Source organism: Strongylocentrotus purpuratus, unplaced genomic scaffold (assembly GCF_000002235.5).
Source record: "Strongylocentrotus purpuratus isolate Spur 01 unplaced genomic scaffold, Spur_5.0 spur5_scaffold_21, whole genome shotgun sequence".
NCBI classification, from domain to species: domain Eukaryota; kingdom Metazoa; phylum Echinodermata; class Echinoidea; order Camarodonta; family Strongylocentrotidae; genus Strongylocentrotus; species Strongylocentrotus purpuratus.
The window spans coordinates 9,351,524-9,377,146 of NW_022145607.1; the positions used below are offsets into that span (position 1 = coordinate 9,351,524).

The 25,623-nt window shown below is 36.0% G+C and overlaps 1 protein-coding gene across 6 annotated transcripts in view; it reads right to left on the minus strand.

Moving 5' to 3' along the window:
* Positions 1-25,623, minus strand: part of LOC592380 (phosphatidylinositol-binding clathrin assembly protein LAP) — a 77,992-nt gene that overhangs the window by 16,552 nt on the left and 35,817 nt on the right. Inside the window, exons 6-18 of one of the 6 annotated variants that reach the window (XM_030994891.1) lie at positions 24,748-24,850; positions 24,187-24,226; positions 23,066-23,122; positions 19,724-19,835; positions 17,838-17,944; positions 15,161-15,202; positions 14,229-14,258; positions 13,381-13,425; positions 11,623-11,699; positions 10,858-10,972; positions 8,381-8,470; positions 6,324-6,531; positions 5,655-5,801 (exon numbers count right to left, since the gene is read on the minus strand). In XM_030994891.1, coding sequence (XP_030850751.1) covers positions 5,655-5,801; positions 6,324-6,531; positions 8,381-8,470; positions 10,858-10,972; positions 11,623-11,699; positions 13,381-13,425; positions 14,229-14,258; positions 15,161-15,202; positions 17,838-17,944; positions 19,724-19,835; positions 23,066-23,122; positions 24,187-24,226; positions 24,748-24,850 — 1,173 coding nt within the window. The remainder of the gene's footprint in view (positions 1-5,654; positions 5,802-6,323; positions 6,532-8,380; positions 8,471-10,857; positions 10,973-11,622; positions 11,700-13,380; positions 13,426-14,228; positions 14,259-15,160; positions 15,203-17,837; positions 17,945-19,723; positions 19,836-23,065; positions 23,123-24,186; positions 24,227-24,747; positions 24,851-25,623) is intronic. The other 5 variants (XM_030994892.1, XM_030994893.1, XM_030994895.1 and 2 more) reach the window with 5 other exon arrangements.

The window sequence follows — 25,623 nt, forward strand, 5'->3', positions numbered from 1 at the left end:
GCTACAGCTGTAGAGTACCTTTAGTGTCATTAGAATACATTACAACTGCTTTTTTGATTTTTCAGCATCTAAAAAAATAAAGTTTTCCTGACCAAGTTCTTACTCCTAAATCCAATATTTTGTTTTAATGTCTAAGCAATAGATAGGTATGAAAGCTGCTTCTTCGTCAACAGGATCTTAACCTTTGACCTTATGCCTTCTTGCTCTCAACAGATGATATTCTCTTTACACACAATATCAGTATTTTTTTTTTTTTTACTGCACATGATAATAACAATGATATCATAATATTTCCAGTGATATAGCTTCATGGCACATTTGCATGGATGGGGAAATTTAGCAAAGGGAATACGCTCAAATGGTAGTGAATTTTGTGATAAGTTTGTTACTGTAAACTTGGAACATTTTGGACGTCATGGAAGCAAACGACAATTCATACTCTGTAGCAGTGCTTGCCTATATGTATTGCCTTCTGTAATGCAATGTTTTTTTCTTTCTATTATTGTGAAGCTCAGAACAGAATATAATTAATGTTTGAGATTGTCCAATGTCCATGTTTACAGTAACTGACATGAGATGATTAACAGAGATGAGTATTAGTTATGGTTCATGAGAATGTACATTCAGAAGCTATTATTAATAATGACAGGTACATTTAGTACGGGGAAGGGTGAATTGTTCTACATCACTTTTTCACATAATGATCTGACAGGAAAGGTCTATCCACTTTGGATTGTGGAAAAACATTTTTTGAGCAAATTTAAAGTCTTCTGACCGATATTCATAATGTTAATTTGAAAGCTGTATCAATAAAAATTTTCCAATATAGGTATATTATTACAAAACTTATTCTGAAAAAGAAATCATCTTTTCAAGGGCAATAATCATTTGTGATTTGTCTTTTCAAACTACTACACATCTAAAAATGATAAAATGACCAATAATACTACTTGTACTTTAAAATAAAACAATGTCATCATTAATAATGACATAACACATTTTTGATTTTGAACAAAACATCACTAAAATGTTGTTATAATATACAATTTAATGTAAAACTACATAAACGTGTCCTCTGTCCAGAGCCAGAAGGACCTTAACCCAGAGTTAAATTATACAAGTTAACGCCCTTCTGGTTTTGAAGAGACGATAAACACAAAACATCTAGACATTCAAAGGATCCATAGACTTTATGCACAATTGAATGAATCAGAAATAGTAAATCTCTGATTTGGATTTTCATTTGGGGAAAAGGAAGATATAAAGAAACAATGTGTGATATATTGTATTAGGCACTATTCGGAGTATGAGGTATAATAAGATAAAACAAAAGGCTCAAGTTCTGTATACATGTATATATAGAGGTAAGGAACAAACAATAAAGTTGTGATTATACTGTAACCATTGCCGCTGAGAATTTCACATGAAAACAAACAAGAGATATAATATCCATCAAATATGAACATGGAGAATAACTGAGGGCCCATATAAAGACATCAACATTTAAATAACCACAACAGATGATCTATTTACTTTCAAAGCATTGTCCAAGGACACCCTGGTCTACAGTAGCAGAAGTAGACGGGGTGAGAGGTCGAGCTCCAAAGATGGACTCTATCTCAGAGGGCTTGTCGACGTCCCAGGAGTGGGTTCCTCCCTGGGTGTCATCTGAAGCGGTGGTGATGGGGGTAAAGTCTGATGAAGGATTAGTCACAAAGGGTGACGACGAAGCCAGGGTATTCTGCAGAGGAACCTGAGGGGATGGGTTTGGGGATGGGAAGGGGGTGGGGTGATGGGTAGGGGAGTACTTGGGGTTCATGGCAGGTGACTTGGGAGTCTTGGCTGGGGACAGGCTAAGGCCCATCGGGTCAAACGACACTGAATAATTAGGGGCTGCAGGGCTACCGAACGGAGACTTGGGGGCTGCTTGGTCAATAGCTGATGACGCATTGGGGCTGATAGGGTCTAACATAGGGGAATAATTTGGGGTTATAGGACTGCGAGCGGGTGATTTGGGAGCAACAGAGTCACTGGTTGGTAGGAAGCCAGGGGTAGCTGTATCAAAGGATAGGGAATAGTTTGGCACCTGCACGGGCTGAGAGGGGGCTTGGGTGGTCAAGAGGGAACCATCAGAAGCAACACTGGGAGACAAAGGATCTAACTGATTCATGGAAAACGTCTGAGGCGCTAAGGGGGCCAGGAGATCCCCCTGGGGGTCAGCGCCCTTTTTAGTCTTCATGTAATCATCTTCAATGCCAGCAAAGGGATCAAGTTTGGTGCTACTAGCACCCTCCTCGGGCTCAACAGACTGGTCAGTGTGCTCCAGGACGGGGGCTTGACCATCAAAATCAGCCAGGAATGGGGGTTGATCGACATTAGCTTGGGTTGCGGGATTACTTGAGGTAAAGGGGTTTGGAGGATCTAAGGATCCTGCCATGTCTACACAGAGTAATACCCACAATAATAACCAATCATAACCATAACGGAAAGATATATCCATAGAATACCATTGTACATTAAAGTTAACACGACGGGATGTACATGTATAAATCACAAAAGTACATTAAGTACAAATAGATATGTTACATGGTTAAATGTACATGTATGGGGTGGAAAGAGAAGAAAGAAAATTACAATTAATTCACCAATCCCATTACCCTGTAACTACATTGCTTCTTGATATCCAAACATTAAAATTTATAATAATACAAGTTCTGATGTTAGATAGATAGAAAATCCTAAAGCAATCAATATCATAACTTTTGCATGTACTGGAATATCATGATTTTGAAAAAGCCCTAGTCACTTGGAATTTCTAGCCCAAAGTATCATATAACTACACTGTACCAATAATCATTACAAGTCACACCTACTCTGTTGCCTATAGAAGGGACTAAGGAAAAATCGATGACACAATGTCACTTCAACAACAGAGGAAGACAGAGGATAAGTCACTTAGTACAGCTGAAACTGGAAGATAGGGGAGCTGGCCCCTACTACCAACATTCTTTATTACTGGGTGACATAGAACTAATTGGCTTGCACGAAATATCCAGATCACATGATACAGATTTCCGTGTAATGAGTTCAAGGGAACGTACAGCTTAAAGTCTTACCCATGAGACTATGAAACCGAGGGCTAAATGACAGACTGTAGGATATTACCACACTGACTTGGTCTTACCCACAAGAATACAGAACCGAGGGCTAATGGCACATTAAAGGGTACTCAGAAACATTGCCTCAGATTCTGAAACAAAATCCTGGATTTAGCTCATGCTGCAATCATAATTATGGACCTTTAGGTCAGTCAGGAATCTCATGACTTTTACGAGCCAATCACCTGTCTGATTATCAAGATATTTATGATTGGAAATCGAAATTTCATTTTTCGTCTTTTATAACATTACAGTCTATTGGGGAAATGAGTATGGTAAAACCGGTCACTCAAAGATTTTTACTTTTTGAGGCACTTCTTGATCATTTTGAATCACAATTTTTTAGGGCATCAATATTACACCATATCACAGACACTGATAACACGTAGGGCCATGCATCTCAGATTTACATTGTTAAACGATGCGTTTAAAGGGTACTACGTGCACTGTACTAACTTCAAGTCTAGCCTGTAGGACTAGTAGGACTTAAGTACCTGAGGGCTAAATAACAGACTGTAGGATATTACCACACTGACTTGGTCTTACCCACAGGAATACAGAACCGAGGGCTAATGGCATAGTAAAGGGCACTTGATGTACTGTACTAACTTAAATTCTTGCCTCTAGGACTGAAGCAGCCGACGGCTAGTACAATACGAAAGGGTACAACCACAATGAAACTGGTTTCAAACCTAGATTCTTCCATATTCCCTGCCACTGCTTTATCCATTAAACTATTTTCGCTTCATCACCGTGGAAAGGGGTCACACAATACAAGCTCCCAGACCAAAAGGCATACAAGGTCCCACAATGATACAACTGATAACTAGCTATCATAGTGCACAGATAATAATACAGTACTGCTTGGGAGTGTAGGACTAAATTAACTGATGGCTAGTACAAGACGAAAGGGTACAACCACAAAACCTAGAATCTCCCATGCTACTGAACTATTTTCGCTTCTTCACTGTGGACAGGGGTCGCACAAAACAAGCTACCAGACCAAAAGGCATACAAGGTCCCACAATCATATAACTGATATTAAACTAGCTAGCATAGTGCACAGATAATAATACAGTACTGGTTGGGAGTGAAGACGGAGCAAGCAGACCCAGCGAGTCCACATAGCTGGCCGGAGCTGATCGACTGGCCTCAATGGACGGACCAGGGATGTCGATAGGAACAGACTGGGAGACAGCTGCCCAAGAGCAATACGTGTAAAAAGCATAGAGTATAGACTTCATGAGAAGGAACCGGATACAGGGCGTATTGTAAAGAATAAAGTTAACTTATTTTTCCTATACAGTAGTTTCTTCCCGAAAAGCCAAGTGAAGTGGAAATGATTAGAGACATTTAAAAGGACATTAATTTGTCAACTTTCAATATCATGTTATCCTACAAGGCATGGTAAAAGAGGTGAAAGCAATTGAAAGGTAGGCACAGCTCATGCCTTGGCAAACTCTTGAAACAAACAAAAACTGTAGATGCACAACAAGAGTGTGAGTGCTTGAGGTTTGTGTTCATGTAGTCATTGACTTCATCTTTCCATCCAACTTTTCAGGAAATATTGACGAAAGAGATCCAACATCATATGAACATCAAGAAAAGAAACCTTGGTTCAAACTCGAACAGAATGTCTGATGAAAAGGGAATTTTTCCTTCAATTTCAAATTCTAGATGCACCTTGGTATGACTCCAAAACTTGGTTGGAAAGACAAAATCAATTACTAAAGGAACAAGAATTCATAAAAGTTGGATTTTCTCAATTCTTCTACCCTTTCGTTCCATCTTATGTTGTGTACACCTATGGAATTATCTCTAAACAGAGAGCAGTCTAGGAATGAAAAAGTGTGTGTATACCAATGGTTTGCTCAGGAGGTGCAAGATAGAGGGAACAATCCAGATAACAGATTTCTACATCAACTTTGTGGAAACTTGTTCCACATGAAAAAACACAATTTCACTTCTGGACTTATTTCATAAAAGACATCTTCCTTAATGCGTAAAAAATGAAAGTGTGAAACGATTTTCCACTGGAAGAATATACAGAAGGATAACAATGTGAAATAAAGAAAATCAAATGAGCATTTAGAACAGCAAATTTTTCTTTGTGAGCTTCATTCCTTCGTTGGCCTATCAACAACCATTTAACAGCACACAGTAACGAATCTTGTATGCCAACAAAAACAATCTTTTCAGCTCATTCTCCTTACGCAGGTCAAGATGTGTTAATATCCTTGCATTGTAAATCCCAAGCTAAATCCCAAGCGACTGTTTGCTCTAATGAGGTAACACTTCTGCTTTTAAAACTGTATGCAAGAAAAAAGAAGCGGGAGAGAGAGGAGTGATTAAGAGAGGAAGACTGAGATAGAGGAAGAGAGAGTGATTGAGAGAGAGGGGGGAGGGAGAGACAGAGACATATACAGAGAGAGACAGAGAGAGGGAGAGAGAGAGAAGGAAAGCGGAGGAGGAGGATGATAGAAGGGAGGTATTTACCATTTGGTGATCCCCCCCATTGCGGAGGTTGGTTGGAGGTCATGGCCTGAGTGGCCATCTGAGCATGTAGAATGGTGGTCATCTGGTTGGACTGGAGGAACATCAGGTCCTGTGAGGGCTTCATGCCTGGTTGATTGTTGTTGTTCACTGTGTGGGGGGGGGGGGGGGCAAAACAAGTTATGCAAATTGCACATCAGACGTCCAACAAACTCTAATCAATCCCTCCATGATAAGCAAAAAATGTGAGTTGATCATTGGCTCTAGTAGTAGTAGTGGTGGTGGTTATACCTGACTGTTATGAAAGCCTAAATGTTTGTTAGTAAGCAACCAGAGGATAGACGACTTAAGGTCCTCTCCTAGGGACCTGGTAATGAGGATTAATGCCTTACCAAAAGGCACTAGCGCATTGCCTTGGTTCGAACCCAGGTCGCCGGCTTACGAGACCACTACTCTACCAACTGTGCTATAGGTCTTTTTGTGACAGTTCCCATATCATAGGAGAATTTTAGTCACCCCAACGTTTTCATATTCATATTTGAAGTAATATCCCTTGTATCTATGATTTCTACATCAATCAATCAATCAATCAAAAGATATAGCGCCTTTTGCTTGTGGTTACAAAACATTGCACACACCACTCCACATAGAGAGGCTTTTCTTTGGACAAACCTGCGGGGGCGGCAAACAGATCCTGGCCGGATGTTGATGCTGCGACAGGTTGGGGTGCCGCTGGCGCTGGGGCGGTGATGAAGGGGTTTGAAGTTTGAGCTGGAGCTGCTGCTGGTGCTGCTGCCATCTGTGGGGTGCTCTGGACTACAGGCTCCGGCGTGAAAGTGATGGACTGCTCCGACTGCTGGGTCTCTTTCAATCTTTGCTCCTGTACAACAAGGCCAGAGGGGATCAGATTAAATATTGCTCTTCTTCATTAACCCATTGGACCATCGCATTCTTTCATTCTCATAAGCTTAACATGAGAACCATAGTAGGAACCACTGTTACCACTGTACCCTTCCAGTAGGCATTTGGTTAATGGTAAAAGTATATGTTGTATACACTCTGCTACAGCAGATTATATTGGGATAAAGACCAGCACGATGCTAACATTCAAAGAAATGTTTTTTTTTATTGCTGTTGTTGTTGCTACTGTTCTTGATTTGTTGATGTTGCTCTTGTTGTTGCTATGGTAGTTGTTGTTGCTGCTGACCTGCTGTGATTGTTTTTTTTAAGGTTATTGTAAAAGTTGTTATTGTTGTCATTATTATCATCATCATCATCATTACTATTGTAATCAACCATATTTGATTGATTTACATGGGGATGTTTAAAAAAATAACATGAGACATTAGTTCCAGGTGCATCATAACAAGGTGGCTCATGTTGGTATACTGGATGTAGAAATGTATTGTTTGGTTTTCATTCAATCAAGAGTGATTTCCATTCTTTCTAAACATGCCATGTAAAAGATGCCAGTGCATTAATAGTTCAATAGGACACAAAGTCATTCCAATCCTACTTTTGATTATTCAAGACAATTCCATGAACATTTGAGGAAATTTAAGAAGGATCTAAAAACCCAAGCTCACTGCCCTTGTTGAAAGAGATGCTTTTTCTTTGCTGGAGCAGTTGATAAGTCTTATATTGGTCCTATCATGGTTGTATAAGCTAATGAGCTAAACAAGTTAATAAAGACTTCTGTATAGACTCTGCTAACAACAAGATGCACAATGTAGCATACTTTCACTTAGAGTTACCCTAAAAAGCATGCAATTTGCTTGTTATGATGATCCCTACACATGCAAACTACGGTACTAAAATAAAAGATGTCTTATTTGTCAGCTACAGTGTAGATTTGATAACTGAACTGAGGGAATCTCCCCAAAGTATATGCATTACCGGTATGCATTATATGGTATTTTGAATGAGTTTCTTCCAAATTTACTCAAAATCCAGATATGCAACAAGCAATATGCTTAAAATGCAGAACGTCATGCTGGTAATGAGACATGCAGGAAAAGTTCGAGAGAAAGACTGATTTAACTTCATCTGGTCTTACTTGTATTTCTATAATTATTCAAAGACTTTACAATGAAAATTTGATGGAAAAGTGATAATTTGCAGTGTACTAGGTTGTTCAGAAAGTGAAGAACAGCTATCAGAGTTTTCTATTGTGTTTGCATCAAATGAGCTTTAACTAATCTACAATATTCTACAGCTTGAAAAAGTAAGTTTAAAATCTAATTTCTTGGATTACTTTCACTAAAGACAGTTACATCTTTATTAAGCATGCAATTTCAGTGGATTTAATTTGAATATTTCAGGCTTTGTCTTCAAAAGGAAGAATCTTAAGATTTCAAATTATGGAAAGTTTGATGGTTTACTTGGTTACATGCACCTTGTAGATCATGATTAATAAGGAGTATGACCATCTCTTACATTATACCATCATATTGTCTGCTACTCTACAAAAACTTGGAATTTGATGGGAAAGCCTGAAACAATTTTGTGCAGTCTACAATGTGGAATATCTTTTAATGAGATTCTAAGCATATAAAAAGGTACAGATTATTAAAAATCTGCTACTTGGAAGAACTTTTATGTAAGATTTGGATGAAATTTAAAATCAGAATTGGTGGAGGGAAAAGGCAAGACGATGCGAATGATGATGCAAGATGAACGCATGCCTGAGGAAGGAGAGAGTGTCCGCGTTCACCAAGACAAAGGGATACCTGATCATTAAAGTCAAACAGGATGGTTGTTCCCACTTCATTGTAACTCTGGGAGGTGTGGCTAAAACTCTGAGAGGTGTGGCTAAAACTCTGAAGTCAAGAAACATAAACACCGCTAGATGTTGTCAATGTGCACGACCATAATGAGGCAAGTTGCCTCGATGGCAACATGGATAGTGAGATACAGTCAAACCTGTCTATAGCGGCCGCCCAAGGAAAACACAAAAAGTGGTCTTTGTAGACAGGTTCGTTCAGTGCATGTTTCAATGAGAAACCATTTTCAAGGGAAACAAAAAAAATGTGGTCTTTGTAGACAGGTGGTCACTAAAGCAGGTTTGACTGTACAAATATGTCATGTTTCGTTACAGACTATCAGAGACAGGTGTGGCAGATGGCAATACCGTAAAAAGTGAGTTAGTAAGTATGGTGCTAAAAATGGGGAATAAAAGAAATCCCAGTGATATCTGAATTTGGGAGAACCTGTCGACTGGATTTGATTGATAGGGATGGTGAATTCTAGCACATTCACTCAGGGCCTTGTCTTATAAAGAGTTTGATTGACTTGCATTGATCGCAACTTGAAATTAAACACAAAATCAATCTCTACACAGTTGCAATCAATTTAAAGTTGTGATTGATTTCAATCGATTGCAACTCTTTATAATACAGTGCCCAGATTTCAGATACCGGTGCCTTAGCCACACACTATCACGCTAAAAATGATGGCATTCTAGGATTACAGTAGTTAACCGTGTTGTAATCAAGAGTTGTAATCTGAGGCAAGGAACGAGAAGGAATATTTTCAAGGAAAACATCCTTCATAAAATCTTTCCACTCCTAACATGTCCATTCCTTGTTTGAATCGCAAGAACATACAGATACTTTGTGTACCGTATCTTTAAGTATAAAGCCTCCTACAATAAAAAGTTCTGGGACCCGTTCACAAAGCCTTTTTTCAATGACAAATGACAAAAATCAGTGACAAATCTGCTGATAACCAATCAGAAGCAAGGATTTCAGTAGCTTATAACAAAAACTGTCGTTTGTCACTGATTACAAGTTTTGTGACCCCCCCCCCCCCCCTTAGATCTAATACATTGAATCTGGTGACTGTTCAAACATCCATTGAATAAATCAATGGACCTGAAAAGGATGAAAAAATGTATGAATTCAGAAACCAAAGGACTGGGCTTTACACACACAAAACCCATGTAAGTCAGATCAGAGCACTTTAGATGTTAGAGATAAATATATAATATAAATAGTAACTAAACAACAGGGGAACGATTCCACAATCTAAAGATGCATAACTGTGGGGTGGGAGGGATAACAATTAAAAAGCCCATACACATACATGTATATATTACATACATGTACATGTAGTACTACAGTAATATATGCTGGCTCAGTATATATCATTTTCTTGATAAACCATACAGAAATTGGTATAGAAGAGAGAACATCAACATTCACATACAATATGTATCATTTCAGTTCCATATCATTTGCATATAACTCTTTGAGAGATGTATCCAGTTTTCTAGGAATCACCAATCCGTATTACATAAGACATGAATTGTTACATCAAGCAACACAGTATTTCTTTTGAGTTTTCAATGCCACTACGATTGGCTAGCTTTCAAGTCGGTGTAAAGGTATTCAACTCACAGAAGTATCAATGATTATGTAACCCAGATTGAATAAAGTAAGCTCAAGGATAAGGCTTTTAGTCTCTATCCATCTGACACACTTGAATGAACTGTCTTCATCTATAAGTATATTGTAAGTAGAATAATCTTCCCTTCCAGGCCTACACATTTCTATATATTATCTTCAGCTTCCTCTTTTCAAGGATACTATTCAACAATGTAAAAATAAGTTTGATTACAAGGATTGTTAATCAAGAAGAGGAAAGGATGGAAAATACACAGAGAGGAGAAAATGAGCTGGATATTAAAAGAGAGAAATTGAAAATAGGCCAATAAAGAGATAAGAAGAAAGAAGGAAAAAGATTGTGAGATGAATATAAAGTCTAGATTCACAGAAAGAGAGAGAGAGAGAGAGAGAGAGAGAGAGGGGAGGGAGGGAGGGTGAGAGAAAGAGAGAGAGGAAAAAAAAAGAGAAAGAGAGTGAGAGAGAAAGTGAAAGAAAGAGAGAGAGAGAGAGAGAGAGAGAGAGAGAGGGGAGGGAGGGAGGGTGAGACAGAGACAAAGGCAGAGAGAGAGAAAGAGAGAGAGAGAGAAAAAGAGAAAGAGAGAGAGAGAAAGTGAAAAAGAAAGAGAGAGAGAGAGAGAGAGAGAGAGAGGGAGAGAGATAGAAGATAGAAATCAAGAGAAAAGAAAAAGAGGGCTAGATCAAGAGAGATAAAACAAAGATGTAAAGACAGAAGGTGGGTGTAGAAAGAGGGCAATAAAAGAGAGAAAATATGATGGGATAGGGAAGGTCTTTCACTAAAAAAACTGACAAAATATGCATGCCTTGAGTGCTGCTAATCTTGCCTTCTCGTCCTCGAGGGCCTTCTTCTTGTCGTTATCGTCGATGGATGCTGCTGATGATGAGAAAGCGTTTAAAACTGTCTGGACTGTATTGGCTCTGCATACATGTACGTAATAGGAGAAAAATAGGAAGGAATGACAGTGAAAGAATAATCTAGATTATACAGTATATATCATGATACCTACATGTATGTGCAAGGTGAAGAGACAATATTCTTTGGTATTGAGGGATAGCAATATACAAGCGAAATGCAGGTCACATATGCTTCTCTGTAGATCTATGAACCCATTGCTTGCCAGGACTGGGTCGTCCCTGTATTAAGTCTATGGAAATGGGAGAACTCAGTTGTCAACGAGTTAATTGTCAATGAATACAATGCTTTATAAATCACACTGTACATGAATTTATTGAGTTTAGAATGTATTGGCAAGTAACTCACAAATACAAATTGAAGCTGAATTTCAAGATATTTCTAGGTACAATTACAAAAACATAGAAAGTGGAGAAGGACAGCTTTTTCTAAAAAGGGCTCTTCATATTCCTGTGGGAATTAGCTCCATTGGGTGCAATTATTTTCATAAACTAGATGCCCTGATTTTCTTCTTGCACAACCAGCATAACAACAATTATTTCTGGGAGATCCTAATGGATACAATTACTATTTACTAAGAATAGTAAAGCATCAAACACACAAAATGTTGTTATGTTCCACATGTATTTTTACATTATACCATCGTCATACTTACTTGTTCCAGTTTGACTTTTTGCTGCTTTCGATGGATGCCAGATGCTGCTCAAGGGCTTCTAACAGACTACTTGGGGCCTGCAAAATAAATGTTTCAGTAAAAAATTATAAACTTTAATACAAAATTACTTCTAGGCATGATAAGATGAGACAGATGTCAGTGCATTTTGATTTCTGTAAGAAGTTACATATTTCATTTTGAAATATTTCATGGCATCTTCTCTGGCTCAATAAAGCACATAGCAATAGCAACATTTTCAAATGAGTACAACTGTATTGAACTATTGATGTACATGTACTACTAATACTGTTAGCACTTTGGTCAATTAACTGGTAAATTGTTTATTAAAAAGTAATTGGTATTCATTTTATAACTACAACAGTTACTGTTTTGTTTGTTGTTGTACCACTTTATACTCCATTTTGACATTACAATGTGATCGCTAGGAATAATGCGTCATTAACAGCAAAATTGTTGTAAAACAAACTGCAAAAAAAAAAATGTGAATGGCTCCAAAGCAAATACATATGTTAATTTACATAAGTGAGAAGGGCTGTATAAAAGGGTGAGGTACCGTAAAGAGATTTAAATCGGTTTGATTGACTATGTATGTATATATACATGACTTACATCTCTCATATAAGCAAGTTGAGAAATGGATATTGAGAAGCACGAAATGCAAAAAGATAAAAATTGGTATATTTCAGTGATGTGATGTAAATTTCAGGTGTAAAGATTGAAATGTATTCAAGTACAGAAATGTATAACTGGCTATTTCAGTGAAATTTATTTTTAAATTCATAACGCATGTACTTTCTGTTAAATGTTTGGTAGCAAATCTTTGCAAGAAGTATATAGAGTACATGAATTAGGAGTTGAGTTGAATCAAAAATATGGCCTTGAGTGAGGGGGGGGGGGCCTGGTCAAAACATTTATGTGTACAACCATGAGCTTTTATAAACATTACAGAGCTGAATTAAAAACTAACAGGCCTTGTGTATCCTTTTCAGCAACTTTAAAAGATTTCCCCCTAGGCGACATTTTTTTCTTCATGGCAGATTCTTCTCCCGGAACAAACAAAACACTCTGTCACTGTCTAATCGTTTTTTAGGCCACACTCCACTTGAAAATGTTGCTGCACGTTAGCCTTGAATACGTAAGGATCTTGAATGTTAACTATGGATGGTGGTAAAGAGTTCCAGTTTGGAAGTGTTTTTGGAAAAAATGAATATTTGAATGAATCTTTGTTTAAACTAATTCAAGTTATTGTGCGATCTCCTGACCTGGGCCCCATTTCACAAAACTTGTCATCAGTGGCAAATGACAGTTTTTGTTATAAGCTACTGATATCCTTGCTTCTGATTGGTTATCAGCAGATTTGTTTCTGATTTTTGTCATTTGTCATCGAAAGAAGGCTTTGTGAAACAGGTCCCTGGTTGTCACAGGATGAAGTGGTGAAGTGGTGTAAAGCAAATGAGTTCTTAAATGAAGGAGTTATACATATAGTTATCACAATAAATGATGAAATGGTGAATGATAACATAGGTACATGTATGGGTTAATAATTCATGTAATAGAAGAAAGAAAACTTCACTACTCATAAACTCTTCTCATTTCAAATTATACTTGGTCGATCATGCCAAAACAATACTATAATGTAATGTACATGTGTACTTGTATCAAAACAAAATGAAAACAGTATCATGCATTGCTTCTGTTCAAAAGTCAGCCAGCGCTAAAAACCAAACACTGCCTCACCTTACCCGTATCCAGTGGTTTCCATGGAAACAACATATTAGGACACTGCAACTCAAACAACAAGATGTAAATGTGCATCTTATGCTGTACTATGAATACCAGATTATAGTTGGGTTAGTGGCATTAGGCCTGTCCTCATCAGCTTGAGTTTGCCAAATAACCCGCTATTTTCCCAAATAGCAGGATATTTTGGAAACAAGACCAAGATTTCTCCAGATATTTTCTCTACCAAATATCCCGCTAGATAGCTGGATAATTTGCAATCGGGATAGTTAAAATAGCTGGTTATTTGGCAAATTCGTGCTGATGAAAACAGGCCTATTGCAATCCATGATCTTCTTATTAAAAACAATATGTAATAAGCAAAGTTTATAGTTTATACTGTGCAAATAGTTTGTCCTAAAACCTGAAATCAATCAAATCTTGACCAGAGCATTGCTCTTTTGGAAAAAAAACATGATTTTTTTTTGGTCCTGATCATTACATAACATTGGGGGAGGGGGAACTACATGTACATGTATGTCAAAGTAGAATTTGTTCATAATTTCTTAGCGAACCATATTTGCAGGTACACAGGTACACCTGACTTAAATGTTCAGAACTGAAAATTTTCTTTTTGAAGCAAGCATGTGTAATACACAACTATCATCCTTTCTTCATTCTATATAAGGACAGAAAGACAGTATACTCATCTGTGTCAACACATCAACTGTACCATCCATTTTTGCTATTCAACAATTGTTATTATATTATAGGCTGAGCTAAATGCATAGTATAAACTTAACTTTTGGAATGCTTGTATAGGTATTTTCTGGAATAATAAAAAAGGGGTCATTCAGGAAACTCACTGTTTTATATTCAGGTGGCACATCACCAAACTGCAGGTAAATTACATGCAAGATAACATTCAGAAAGATATACAATTACACAGTCAATCAATACCATTCCAACATGCTGAACAAATTGTGCATTTCTAACTCCCCCCCCCCTCTTCTAGAGCATCTTTGGTATTACTTTCAGCCAACATTAAAAATGATTTCTATTTTTATTCCATCTCTCTATCCCCCTCTCTCTATCTCTCAAATATAGCTTTTTGTTGTTGTTATCTCTTCTTATTACACATTCCTCTTTTTAAATCATCTGCAATATCAATATTATCAATATATTTCTTGTAAAATATGACACATACAACTTCCATGCTCTTAAATTCTTTAAAGTACAAGGCTTTGCTGATATACAGGAACACAAACATGTACAGAGTATTAAACTTGTTTTAATTATTTTGAATCCAATCCATCCCCCCCCCCCCAATAAAAAATAAATAAATAAATAAATAAATAAATAAATAAATAAATAAAAATAAATAAATAAATAAATAAATAAAAAAAAAAAAAAAAAAAAAAAAAAAAAATAATAATAATAATAATATCAAATGATCCCTACTAAAGTATTAATGATTCAACAAAAGGTAAACACAAGAAACAAGTAAAAAATACATTGAAGTCATACAGAGTTACATGTATATTGTACCTTGCTAAATAAACACAATCGTATACATTTTACACTAAACAAACGACACTGCATGGCAGACTTTTGAACTGAAACAATGCTTTTGCACATCTACGATTGACATATTTTTGGGGGGAAAAGTTTGGTGAAAAATTTACCAAGATCCTCAACTATACATGCCACAAGACAACATAGGACCATAGAACAAATGATGCCAAACAGGACAGATACAGATAACACATTTAGTGAGCTAGAAGTTTGGCCTACTTACCTTCGCTAAATCTGGAATTTCTCCCTTGTCGATCCCCACTTGCTGTAATAATGAAAGAAAAAAAAATGGTTGAGAAAATAGTTATAAATTATTCATGAACATGAGTGATGAAATCTTTTCCAATTTGTACAGGATTATAGCATCATCTGCGCGATATATTCAGAATTCAGAACATAAAATAAAATATCTAGCTCAAAATGTTATTGCCGACTACGTTAATATATCTGATCAGACAAAAATTTACATCATTTTACACAGAGTTGATACTCTCCCGTTAGATGTATACACTATTATTATTATTATGTTACAAATATATCATTCCAAAACCAAACACATTTTCCCATTATTCCCATTTTAATGTTTGTTTAGAGCCAAAAAGGCATATATTGATAGCAATTTACACTGTTAACATCCTTCTAACAGACAATATATTTAAATCAATGTATTCTCCACACAAAAAAATGTCAAAGTTATGACTGATATTACATGTAGGACCACACATGACCGTAATTATTTCTCAGGGCATTACACAACAAAGTGAAACCCAGGTACGCAAATGAATTTTTTTTTGCAGCTTTGCACATTATTAATGTTCCTTGCATGAGGCGTAAACACCTGAAGGGATATCCTTTTAAAAACAGGACGAGCGGGGCAGGAGAGGATGACAAGTCCCTCATATAAATCACATTTAATTGAAACCCTCGCTGCATCTGTATAAACAAACGTTGCTGAATGATCAGTCGCAAGACCGGGAGAAGAGGATGAATCAAATTTATTACTTGCTCAGCTTTTCTTTGATGTCATCATATTACTCCTATATCAGCACATTCAAAGCATTGTATAATTTCTTCCACTTTGTCTGAAATTAATCTATACAGGGAACATGTCTACTCTTTATATGTTATAACCCCCCTCCCCACCTCCCCCCCCCCTCCCCCCAAAAAAAATCGCTTTGCAGCAAAAAATTTGAATTACCTAAAAATGGTATGCATTTGCATTTGCATTTGCAACATGTACCGGTACCCCATTTTTTCAATGTACAAAGATGTTTGGCTTTATTAATATTTGTTATATATAAAAAGCTGAGTTTTAACTGAAAGTCAGGTATATTTATGTTCAACATCAATAAATATAAGTACAGGCGTACATTAACAACCATTTAAAAAAAAGAACTATTAGAATATTGTAAATACCTTAAATAAACAAACAATAGGCACATGGTTCATTTATATCTAGGACTACCCTATCAAGAAACCATTATTCAGTTTTTGAAAATGTACATGTACATCTGAATTTTCATTACCGGTAAACACCTTTTCTAATTAAAAATACCTGTGCCTAGGGTAATGCCTAATACTTGAAATGTTGGACTCTCGATGCATTAAGAATACCAGTATGCATTTTCAATTTGATACGCTGTTTCAATATTGCGTTGCAGACAGGGGAGATAAAGGTGGCTATGTATTTACACTTAACCCTTGAATTGAAAATCCCTCAAGCCAGTATTCATATCGTCATACTTTGAATAAAACATAAGGGTATTAGATCCAGAAGACCACAGAGTATGGATAATGCTCTTCTCTTTCAATTTGCAGGCAAATGAACAACAAAGAGGCAGAAATTCATACCAACTTTATGCATGAAAATTTGACAGCCTAGCCAAAATGGCCGCACAGGATATTGACGATTGTTATTCATCATGCGTAAAAGCTAATGCACTGCATGTATGAGCTACCAAAATGTTTGATTTAAAGTCTAGAAATTCAACTCATCTGTGTTTTATAGAATTGGGCCTGATACAACAATAATGTACAGGAGTAAAAACTAGAAACTATGAATAGTAGTATTACTGATAAAGTTTTCCTATGATAAATATCAAGAAAATAATAGTATTAGCTGGCTTCTAGTTGTGGGGAATACCTATCCTTTTGCCTATATTCTAGCTCTGGGCCCGTCTTATAAAGAGTTGCGATTGATCCAAATCGATCGTAAGTCCTCTAATCAATCACAAGTTTGCAGTCCCCTATCCATTTGTACATATTTGCGATTGATATCAATCGTGAATAAGTTGCGATTAATTAATATCAACTCTTTGTAAGACGGGGCCCAGGTATCACATTTTGATAGCTTATTAAAAGCCATCCAACATAATATGTATACATTGATATATTAACGTTTTGTGGTGACTGTGGTATAACTGAGGCTATTGAAAGATGGTTCAACTGAGACTGAGCGCAAAGTCAGAATGAGGTTGATGGCATGCTGAATGTTGTTTTTGTCAAAGTTAAAGAGCTCTCTAGAGTAAAAATCTCAGAGTATGCCGTCTGAATAAAACATTTCAACAGTTTGAATACATTTCGGCTTCAACTCCTACGGTGCCACTAACTTCAAAGTATTTCCTGTAAATAAACTTTCATGAGTTGAATGTAGGGTTTACTATTGTATTTGATAGTCAAATTAAGCCTAACACATCTTTTGGAATAATCTATGCAATAAATGTACTTATTTTAATTTTAGGAAATAAAATTCAGCTTTTTCAGTTTTGAGATGAAAAGCACTTTATGAACATTTTCTGCAAAGGATGAGTTACTAAATGTTTAATTCATTGATCCAGTGTCAGATTTGGCATAACCAAAAACAATCTTAAAAATACAATACAGTAAATTCATGCACTTACCTCGGCTACTTTGAGGAACTCTCCTATCCTCTCCATGCGAATCAGGAATTTCTTGTAGATGTCCAGTGCCGTACGGCAGTCTTTCTTGCCCATGTCAAAGTACTTCTCTGCTCAACACAAACAGACAGAGCTTACAATTTAAACAATTGTTGATGTATTTCATAGGCATTATGAATATTGGTATCTAAACTTATAGTATCTTCCAAAGAGGTATTGTAATATCTGAAGTTGATATTTTGAAGAAAAGGATGCCAGAAAAGGATGCCAGCAATGTAGGCCTTACATACTTTATAGCAAAAGATATTCAGTGGTTGTTTTTCTATAATTTAATAGGGCTGTCAAAATTTGCTATAGTAATACCAAGGGTAATTAGATCTACATGATAACAGAAACTGAATTCATTAATTCTCTTTACCAGTCATCCTTAGTACCCAAATCTATCCATCTACAGTATACCATCTGAAAAATGTACTATGTATTCTCAAAACACACATGATAAGGATCTCAGTACTCTGTAGTGACACAGCAAGGTACAATGTACAAGATATGTCACATGCTTTGTATTCTCAGGGAAGATATATATCATACTACCAGGGTATTAAATGTCAACAGATATATATACTGTACATGGATGTTTGGCAACAGCTACAAGGCTATAACTCTCATACAGGAAGGTTATTTTCATTAGATTTGGTGTTGATTAGATTCAGTAGCATAATCAACTCTTCAGTGCTAACCTTAAAGATCATGCCATGATAAAGACACATTGCAATTATCTTCTACACTATAGACACAAATGTACATAAATACAAAAGAATCAACCTGTCAAGTCATTAACTGCATTAAATTATAGATCTATAAAGAAAATGCTTCAATACCGTCTATTAAATCGTAACAATTTTTCGGTACATAATTGTTTCAAAATTCTGGACTTATCACAAAAAATCCAAATACACTGTACACAATCAATTTTTGTACTCATTTTGGGAGCATTTCTAGGCTTTAAATCCATCTTATCACTCGTAAACGCCTCATTTTATAGTCTGTAACTAGAAATGAATAAATAATTCATAATTAGTCCCAGACATATATCCAATAATCTTCATCTCTCATTGGAATTTCAAATTGGAATTCCATTGATGGATTACTCAGAAGGCGCAGCTACGCATGATGGAGTATTTGGCAGGGCACAATCTACCCTGTACAGGTACAGTTGTACATGTGTAAAAGCTTGTAAATAATTAATGACTCACCCTACACCCACATCGTTTGATGGAAGGAAAACCACAAATTAATTAATTTTGATTCTTAAAACATGTGGTATAGCGATTAGTAATAATGTGATGCAGGGCTCTTCTGGTAACCATTCTAGAAACATGATGAAACTATACAGAAGCATAAACAATGTATTTTCGTAACACTATAATGGCATGATTAAGTTTCAGCACATCAAGTATTATCTCTAGTTTCTATACAACCTAATTCACTACTATGGACTGAAAGTATGAACACTTGGATAAAAAGCTCTTTTTCATATTCTTAGATCTTTAGACAACCACTGTTTCTAAACAGCTTAAAAAATAACCCTTTTGATTGTGTTGTTGACTTATGCTCTATTAGGATGGCTATTGTTCAAAAAAAAAAAAAAACAAAAAAAAGGAAATTTAATCAACTTTATTGCGATTTTCTTTTTTGTTGGTTTATAATCTTTTAACAGAGCTCATTTATTTAGCTTTAAAAAACTTTGGTGGAGCTTTCAAAAGTTATATAACTCAATGCTTATACTTGTTTAATAAATTTATATTTTGTTTGTTTTAATGTTGCACAATTTGACACTATTGGTGGATTGTCAAAAACGGTAGATCTTACTATCCTTGACTACTAACCTAAGAGATTGATGATTCCATCGTTGTAGCATGCAAACAGCCGTATGCTGTCTTTGAACAGGAGCATGAATGCACTATTTATTACACCATTGGACAGATTATTGGACGTGACCTGTACAGAAAGAAGAGAAAAGAGAAAAAAGAGAAAATGATTAATAAAATGTTGAATTCTTGGACTAGAGTCCATTACATAAGTTTTCATGAGAAGCATCTTTCAAGAGTCTATTTCATAAATCAGGGGTAATAGTGAGAGCCCCCCCCCCCCCCCCCCCCGGTCCCCTGATTAAAAAAAAGGATTCAGGGGAAAAAATCAGGGAAAATCAGGGGAAAAGGGGGAAAATCAAGAAGAAGAAAAAATCAGACAAAAATTGGGAACCAATTTAAATAAAAAATACAAAATTATCTTTGTAAGAAGAATTTTTTAAAAGAAATCTTATCAGAAGAAATTTTGAAAGACAAGAAGCAGTATACACATTTATATAAAGACAGAAGAGCTGCATTGTCTCATAAGTTATCCGAAAACATACTTCAAAGCATGCAGTCAACCATAGTTGTTTAATATAGACGTAAGGCTTTCCACCTCATAAAGCAGGAGTGCCCTTTCCAATCGCTATGCTCTATTTACGTCCGACGAGATTCTACGAGGGGAAACATAATGAATTTTCTTTCTCCCCAAAGCAAAAAAAAGGGGGAAAATACTGATGTCTTTGCACATGCACAAAATACCATCAGAGCAGTATGTTAAAGTAAACTGTCCGCATATGAAATGTATATCCTAACCAACATCGTTTTCTTATTCAGGATTTCTTTTACCTCCAGTATTTATCATATAATTAAGTTTTAATACCTGGATTAAAAGAGTATAATAAAACCACAGACAAAAGAGTACCAGAAAAAAAGGTTCTAAAAACTCAAAGTTTTGGTATGGGGTCATGAATTTGGTTCAAATTAACATATTGGAAGCATATGCAATCCTACAATATTCAGTGATCGTTGTCCCAGTTGAAATCGAGTCTAAAGTTATGAAATTACAAATGATAAACTCTTTATGCTGTATAGCTCCCTCTCAAGGTCAAGATATCAATTTAGCTATGAAACAATGTTTCTTGACTAAAATCAACTGATTAGCTACTCCTGTTTGGAAATTATATATCACAACTACATATTCTGAGATTTTCATGGTCGCAGCTACCATTGTATGGCCGTAGGCGCTATTTCTCGAAAACAGAAGTGTTTTAGGTGTTAATTTTTTTAGTACTTATAATACATCCACAGGGGCATCCAAATATATCAAAATTGTAAAGATTCACTATCTACCCAATTTTCAAAATTTCCCAAAACTTTGTATTACCTTTAAAGGTGCTTCTTCTATAGAATCATTTGGAGGACACAATGATAAATTCTGAATAGATGCCAATTCAACAAATTTCATTATTCATACAAACACAATTGTATTACTGACACTGCAAACTGTGGCTATGTCTAGGTTTCATAGCGACTTATTGCATACTGGAATCATCAAAGACTAAATAATCACACACAGTTCATCTGTAGTTCCCTTCCTCTACTTAATACAGATTACATCTCAGTCACAAGAATCCATTATCAATGAAGTGACTTCATTAGTTTCAGCACAGCACGCTCTGTTCTGGAAATTGATTTGGATTTGCTACAGGTTCTTCAACTTAATGAATTCTGGATTTGATCAGGAGGGAGAGTTGCCTTGGGCTAAAGATGCTTTAGCTCATAGATACCTGACATCTACACCCCACGTTAATAAATATGATTACAGTTAAGTATTAATATTGATATCACATACCCTTCACATATTTTTAAGGGCATCATATTTTTTTTAAAGTTATCATGTAAAACATCAAGAGATTTACTGTCAATGGTACTGTCAAAATAGCTATTAATATACTTTAAGAATTAGAGTCAACTCTGTTCTGATGAGTTGTTCATATTAAAACCACCAGCATTGCAGCTGTAGAGACACACTGGTGCTGCAACGATGTTGGTTTTAATATGAACGGGGTCCCAAAAAATCTGGGCCGGAGTCAGTAAGCCGGAGTAAATAAACAACCCGTGTTTCTGCAGTTCTTTTGGTTTTAATAAAACAACCAATCAACTGCATGATATAGAATTCAGGATTACTTTGAGGTTCTTTCTCTTGAAATGAATTTCCATAACCAGAACTCAAAATTAACTTGAAGGTAATATGCGTAAGGAAAATATCTCATTTTGTTTTCCAACCTTGAAAGATGAAATTGACTTCTGGTAATACGATAAAAATTGTGCAAGAAACTGTCTCAAAGCCATTGGGAAAGGTCTGATTACGGAGTCATTAGAAATTAATGTGCATGCTGTAAGGCTTGGGACTAATCAAAATAAACGACACTCTTGCTATCTTACTGAAAATCACATGCACTGCACACAAAGTGGGTGAGTGGGACTACACACACACACAGGTGGCATAAAAGTTTAGTTCAAAATTTTGAAGAGCAAGCCTATTCAGGAGATAATTTTATGGTGGTGGTTATTTTACCTGACTGCTAAAAAAGCATAAATGCTTGTAAGCAACCAGACAGCCGGCGGCTGGTAATGAAGATTAATGCCTTACCAAAGGACACTAGCGCATCTCCTTGGTTTCGAACTCGGGTGACCGGATTACGAGACCACTGCTCTACCGACTGAGCTATCGCGCCTCCTTTATTTCATGATATTCTTCCAATTCATTTACAAAAAATGAAAAAGGTCTCAAATAATTTGTTATCTTTAATCAGAACTCACCCTTCCCATAATCCCATTACTATCCCTCTATCTAATCATGGACCCTATCCATGATTTAATCAAGGGAATATCAAAGATGTGAGGGCATGCTGTAACAAGACACTCGCATAATAATTTGCATGGATGCCAAGGATCACATTCAATCTCAAACCCCACATCCCGGCCTCGTGGGTATCTCAGAGAAACACTTTAAGCTTTATGTAACTCTATGTACAGTCAAACCTGCTTTAGTGACCACCTGTCTACAAAGACCACCTGTCTACAAAGGCCACATTTGTTGTTTCCCTTGAAAATGGTTTCACATTGAATCATGTGCTAAAGGAACCTGTCTACAAAGACCACCTGTCTACAAAGGCCACTTTTTGTGTTTCCCTTGGGTGGTCGCTATAGATTCATGGATATGGGAAAAAATTCTAGAAATATTACATTAAAAAAAAATACACATATTTAAGATTCAAAAGGAAATATGATCTACTGACAATTGTACTCTTATAGTCAATGTCTGGACATTAAAAAGGGGAATTATAACTTCGTATCTTTTCACTCTCTTACCTCAAAGTCTAGTAGGGCATCCATTAGGTCTTGCAAAGGGGGAAGGGTTTTCAGGAGCTGTGAAGAAAAGAAAAAAACAATGGCAAGCATTAGAAATATCTACTTTTTAGAACATTACGGGAAGTGTTGGCACAGCTATATAATGCATGTAGGCCTATTTTCATTAGGATGCTGTCTGTTCTGTGGTGACCAGCTCATAAACTTTTAAAGTTTTAGTTAAATTTAATAGAATAATCTGATTCTCAATCTACATTTAAATGTACATGTCTATGTATAAAACTTTCAGGATATTGTAAAACATGTGTAGTCAATCGAACAAAGGCACAAACATTTGAAAAATGCCAGACGTTATTTTCGTTGTTCAGCATCACATTGTTTGGGGTGGATATATAGGGGTAAGCGTATTATAGATGATGGTATGATTATTATTATTCATTATATAAGAAAACTATGAGAATACAGGTGAAGATATTCAACAATATTAACCAATCCCTTTAAACATGTTTAAACAACATCTTCATGCTTGCACACACTTCAATGCAAGAGCAGCCAATCTACAGTACAGGTTGTTGAGATGAAACCACTTGTTGATACCGTTTTATTCTTGTTTTGATTCATTTGACTAGAAACTTGACAAGATTAATTTGCAATACCAATGTTTTGCTCGATCTGAAACACCAATTTATTAGTATGACATCAACTGTTGACCCTTAAGTGGATCGTAAATGTGAGACTCCAAACAATCTTTCTCAGAAGAGAGTCCGTATTGAACTTTTACAGTTGGTATACATTAGGCCTAAAAAAAAGATGTTGTATTGCCCTTTGCGACCGTTTAATTTTTAGAAAAAGGTATTAAAGCTTTCAAAACTAAGAAATATCAGCCAAAAGAGGGATTATTTTTTATTTTTTTAAAGATTTCTGACCGACCGACCCATGTTTTGGCAGCTACAGTGTTTAAGGGCAATACAACATCTTCTTTTTTTAGGCCCGTATGAGCTTGTGTAAAATCTTCAAAATGTTAACAGTGGGGGCTCCGGACTTAAATTTAGGTGGGCATTTGTCACGGGCACCTGCTAGTGTCGAGACCTGGTAATTGTATGAGCAAAGGAGATGAAACTTACTTTTTCTGCACACATTGTTCTTAGTACTCCTTCTTCCTTCCTATTGGCATGAAATAAATACAAAGAAAAACATTTCAATCAAAATTGAGCAATATAATGTATTAATATCTCATACATGTATGTACATGTATCTTGAATTGGGCATATGAAACCTTAGTCTTTGATTTGATTTGATTATTATAGGTACACTGTAGTTCCTATATCATAGGAAGTGTAAGAACTGAAGTTATATGTTGAATGCATAATTAATGTACAGTATACATGGAAGTTACAAAATGAAAATTAAATCAAATTTCAACATATGACATGATGCTTCTTTCTACAAGAGAACTTCATATTTTATCACAGGCTAATCATGGAAAAAAATATACGGGGGCTCAGGGCGAATTAGCCCCCGAAAGTCATAAAAGAGCCCCCAAAAAATTGCATAGAGTTCAAGGCAAAACAAAATAAAGGGTGTTATTTTCATGCAAGCAAGCTTGAAAAGTAGCTCCCCAAAATTTGTATTTTTTTCCCTGAGGCTAATGATTACTCCTGGATATACAAGTACAAAGTTCTTACCCTCTTTTAGCCCGACAGAAATCAAATGCCATTTGTCTGAATGCTAGAGCCTTGCAGTTGAGGTACTTGGCGTACCGCCTGATGTATGTTGACATGTCATATCCTGTGGAAAACATAGCAGAAGGAGAAAGAAACATACAACTTAGTTATTTATAGCTTTGAATCCAAGCATGTATAATGTAAAGGTTGCAATGTATTTGATGTTAGGTTATCTTGAAATTCAAATGGTAAAACAAAATATACTTGGTGTATCACCTGATTTTGTGGAGAAAACAAACGAGTAAGAAAGGCAAAAAGAAACATACAACGTTTACTTGTAGCTATAAATTCAAGCATATCTAATTAACAGGTTGCAGAGTATTTGATGTTTGTTTGTGTTATCTTGGGAGGCGATTGGTATGATTCTTCTTACTAGGTCTAAAATAAAAACTTGTTGTATTGCCCTTTACATGTAGGTGCCAAAACATGGGTCGGTCAGTCAGAAAGTTTTTTTTTAAACTTTTTTTTTAAACTTTTTTTTCTCGCCCTCTATAGGCCTATATTTTTCAGTTTTGAATGTTTTTTTTTCCAGCCCTCTTTTGGCTGATATGTATAATTTTATAAATGTGTCTCCCTGGTTTCTAGCTGGTGTAGTGCATGGTATAAACATGTACACGAGGCCTGGGTCTACGTTCATGTTTACACTAGTAGGATTTTAAAACTAGGGCAGAAGACGAGTGAGAATTTGGGAATAATTTGATTTTATGCATTTAAATCCCATTTAAACAAACAAAGTACATATTTTTTTATTCATTAATAATAAACAAAATTAAAAAAAGGTTTTAAAAAAAAATAAAAATTAACTGCCGACCGTAGATTTTCAGATTTTTGGGTCGG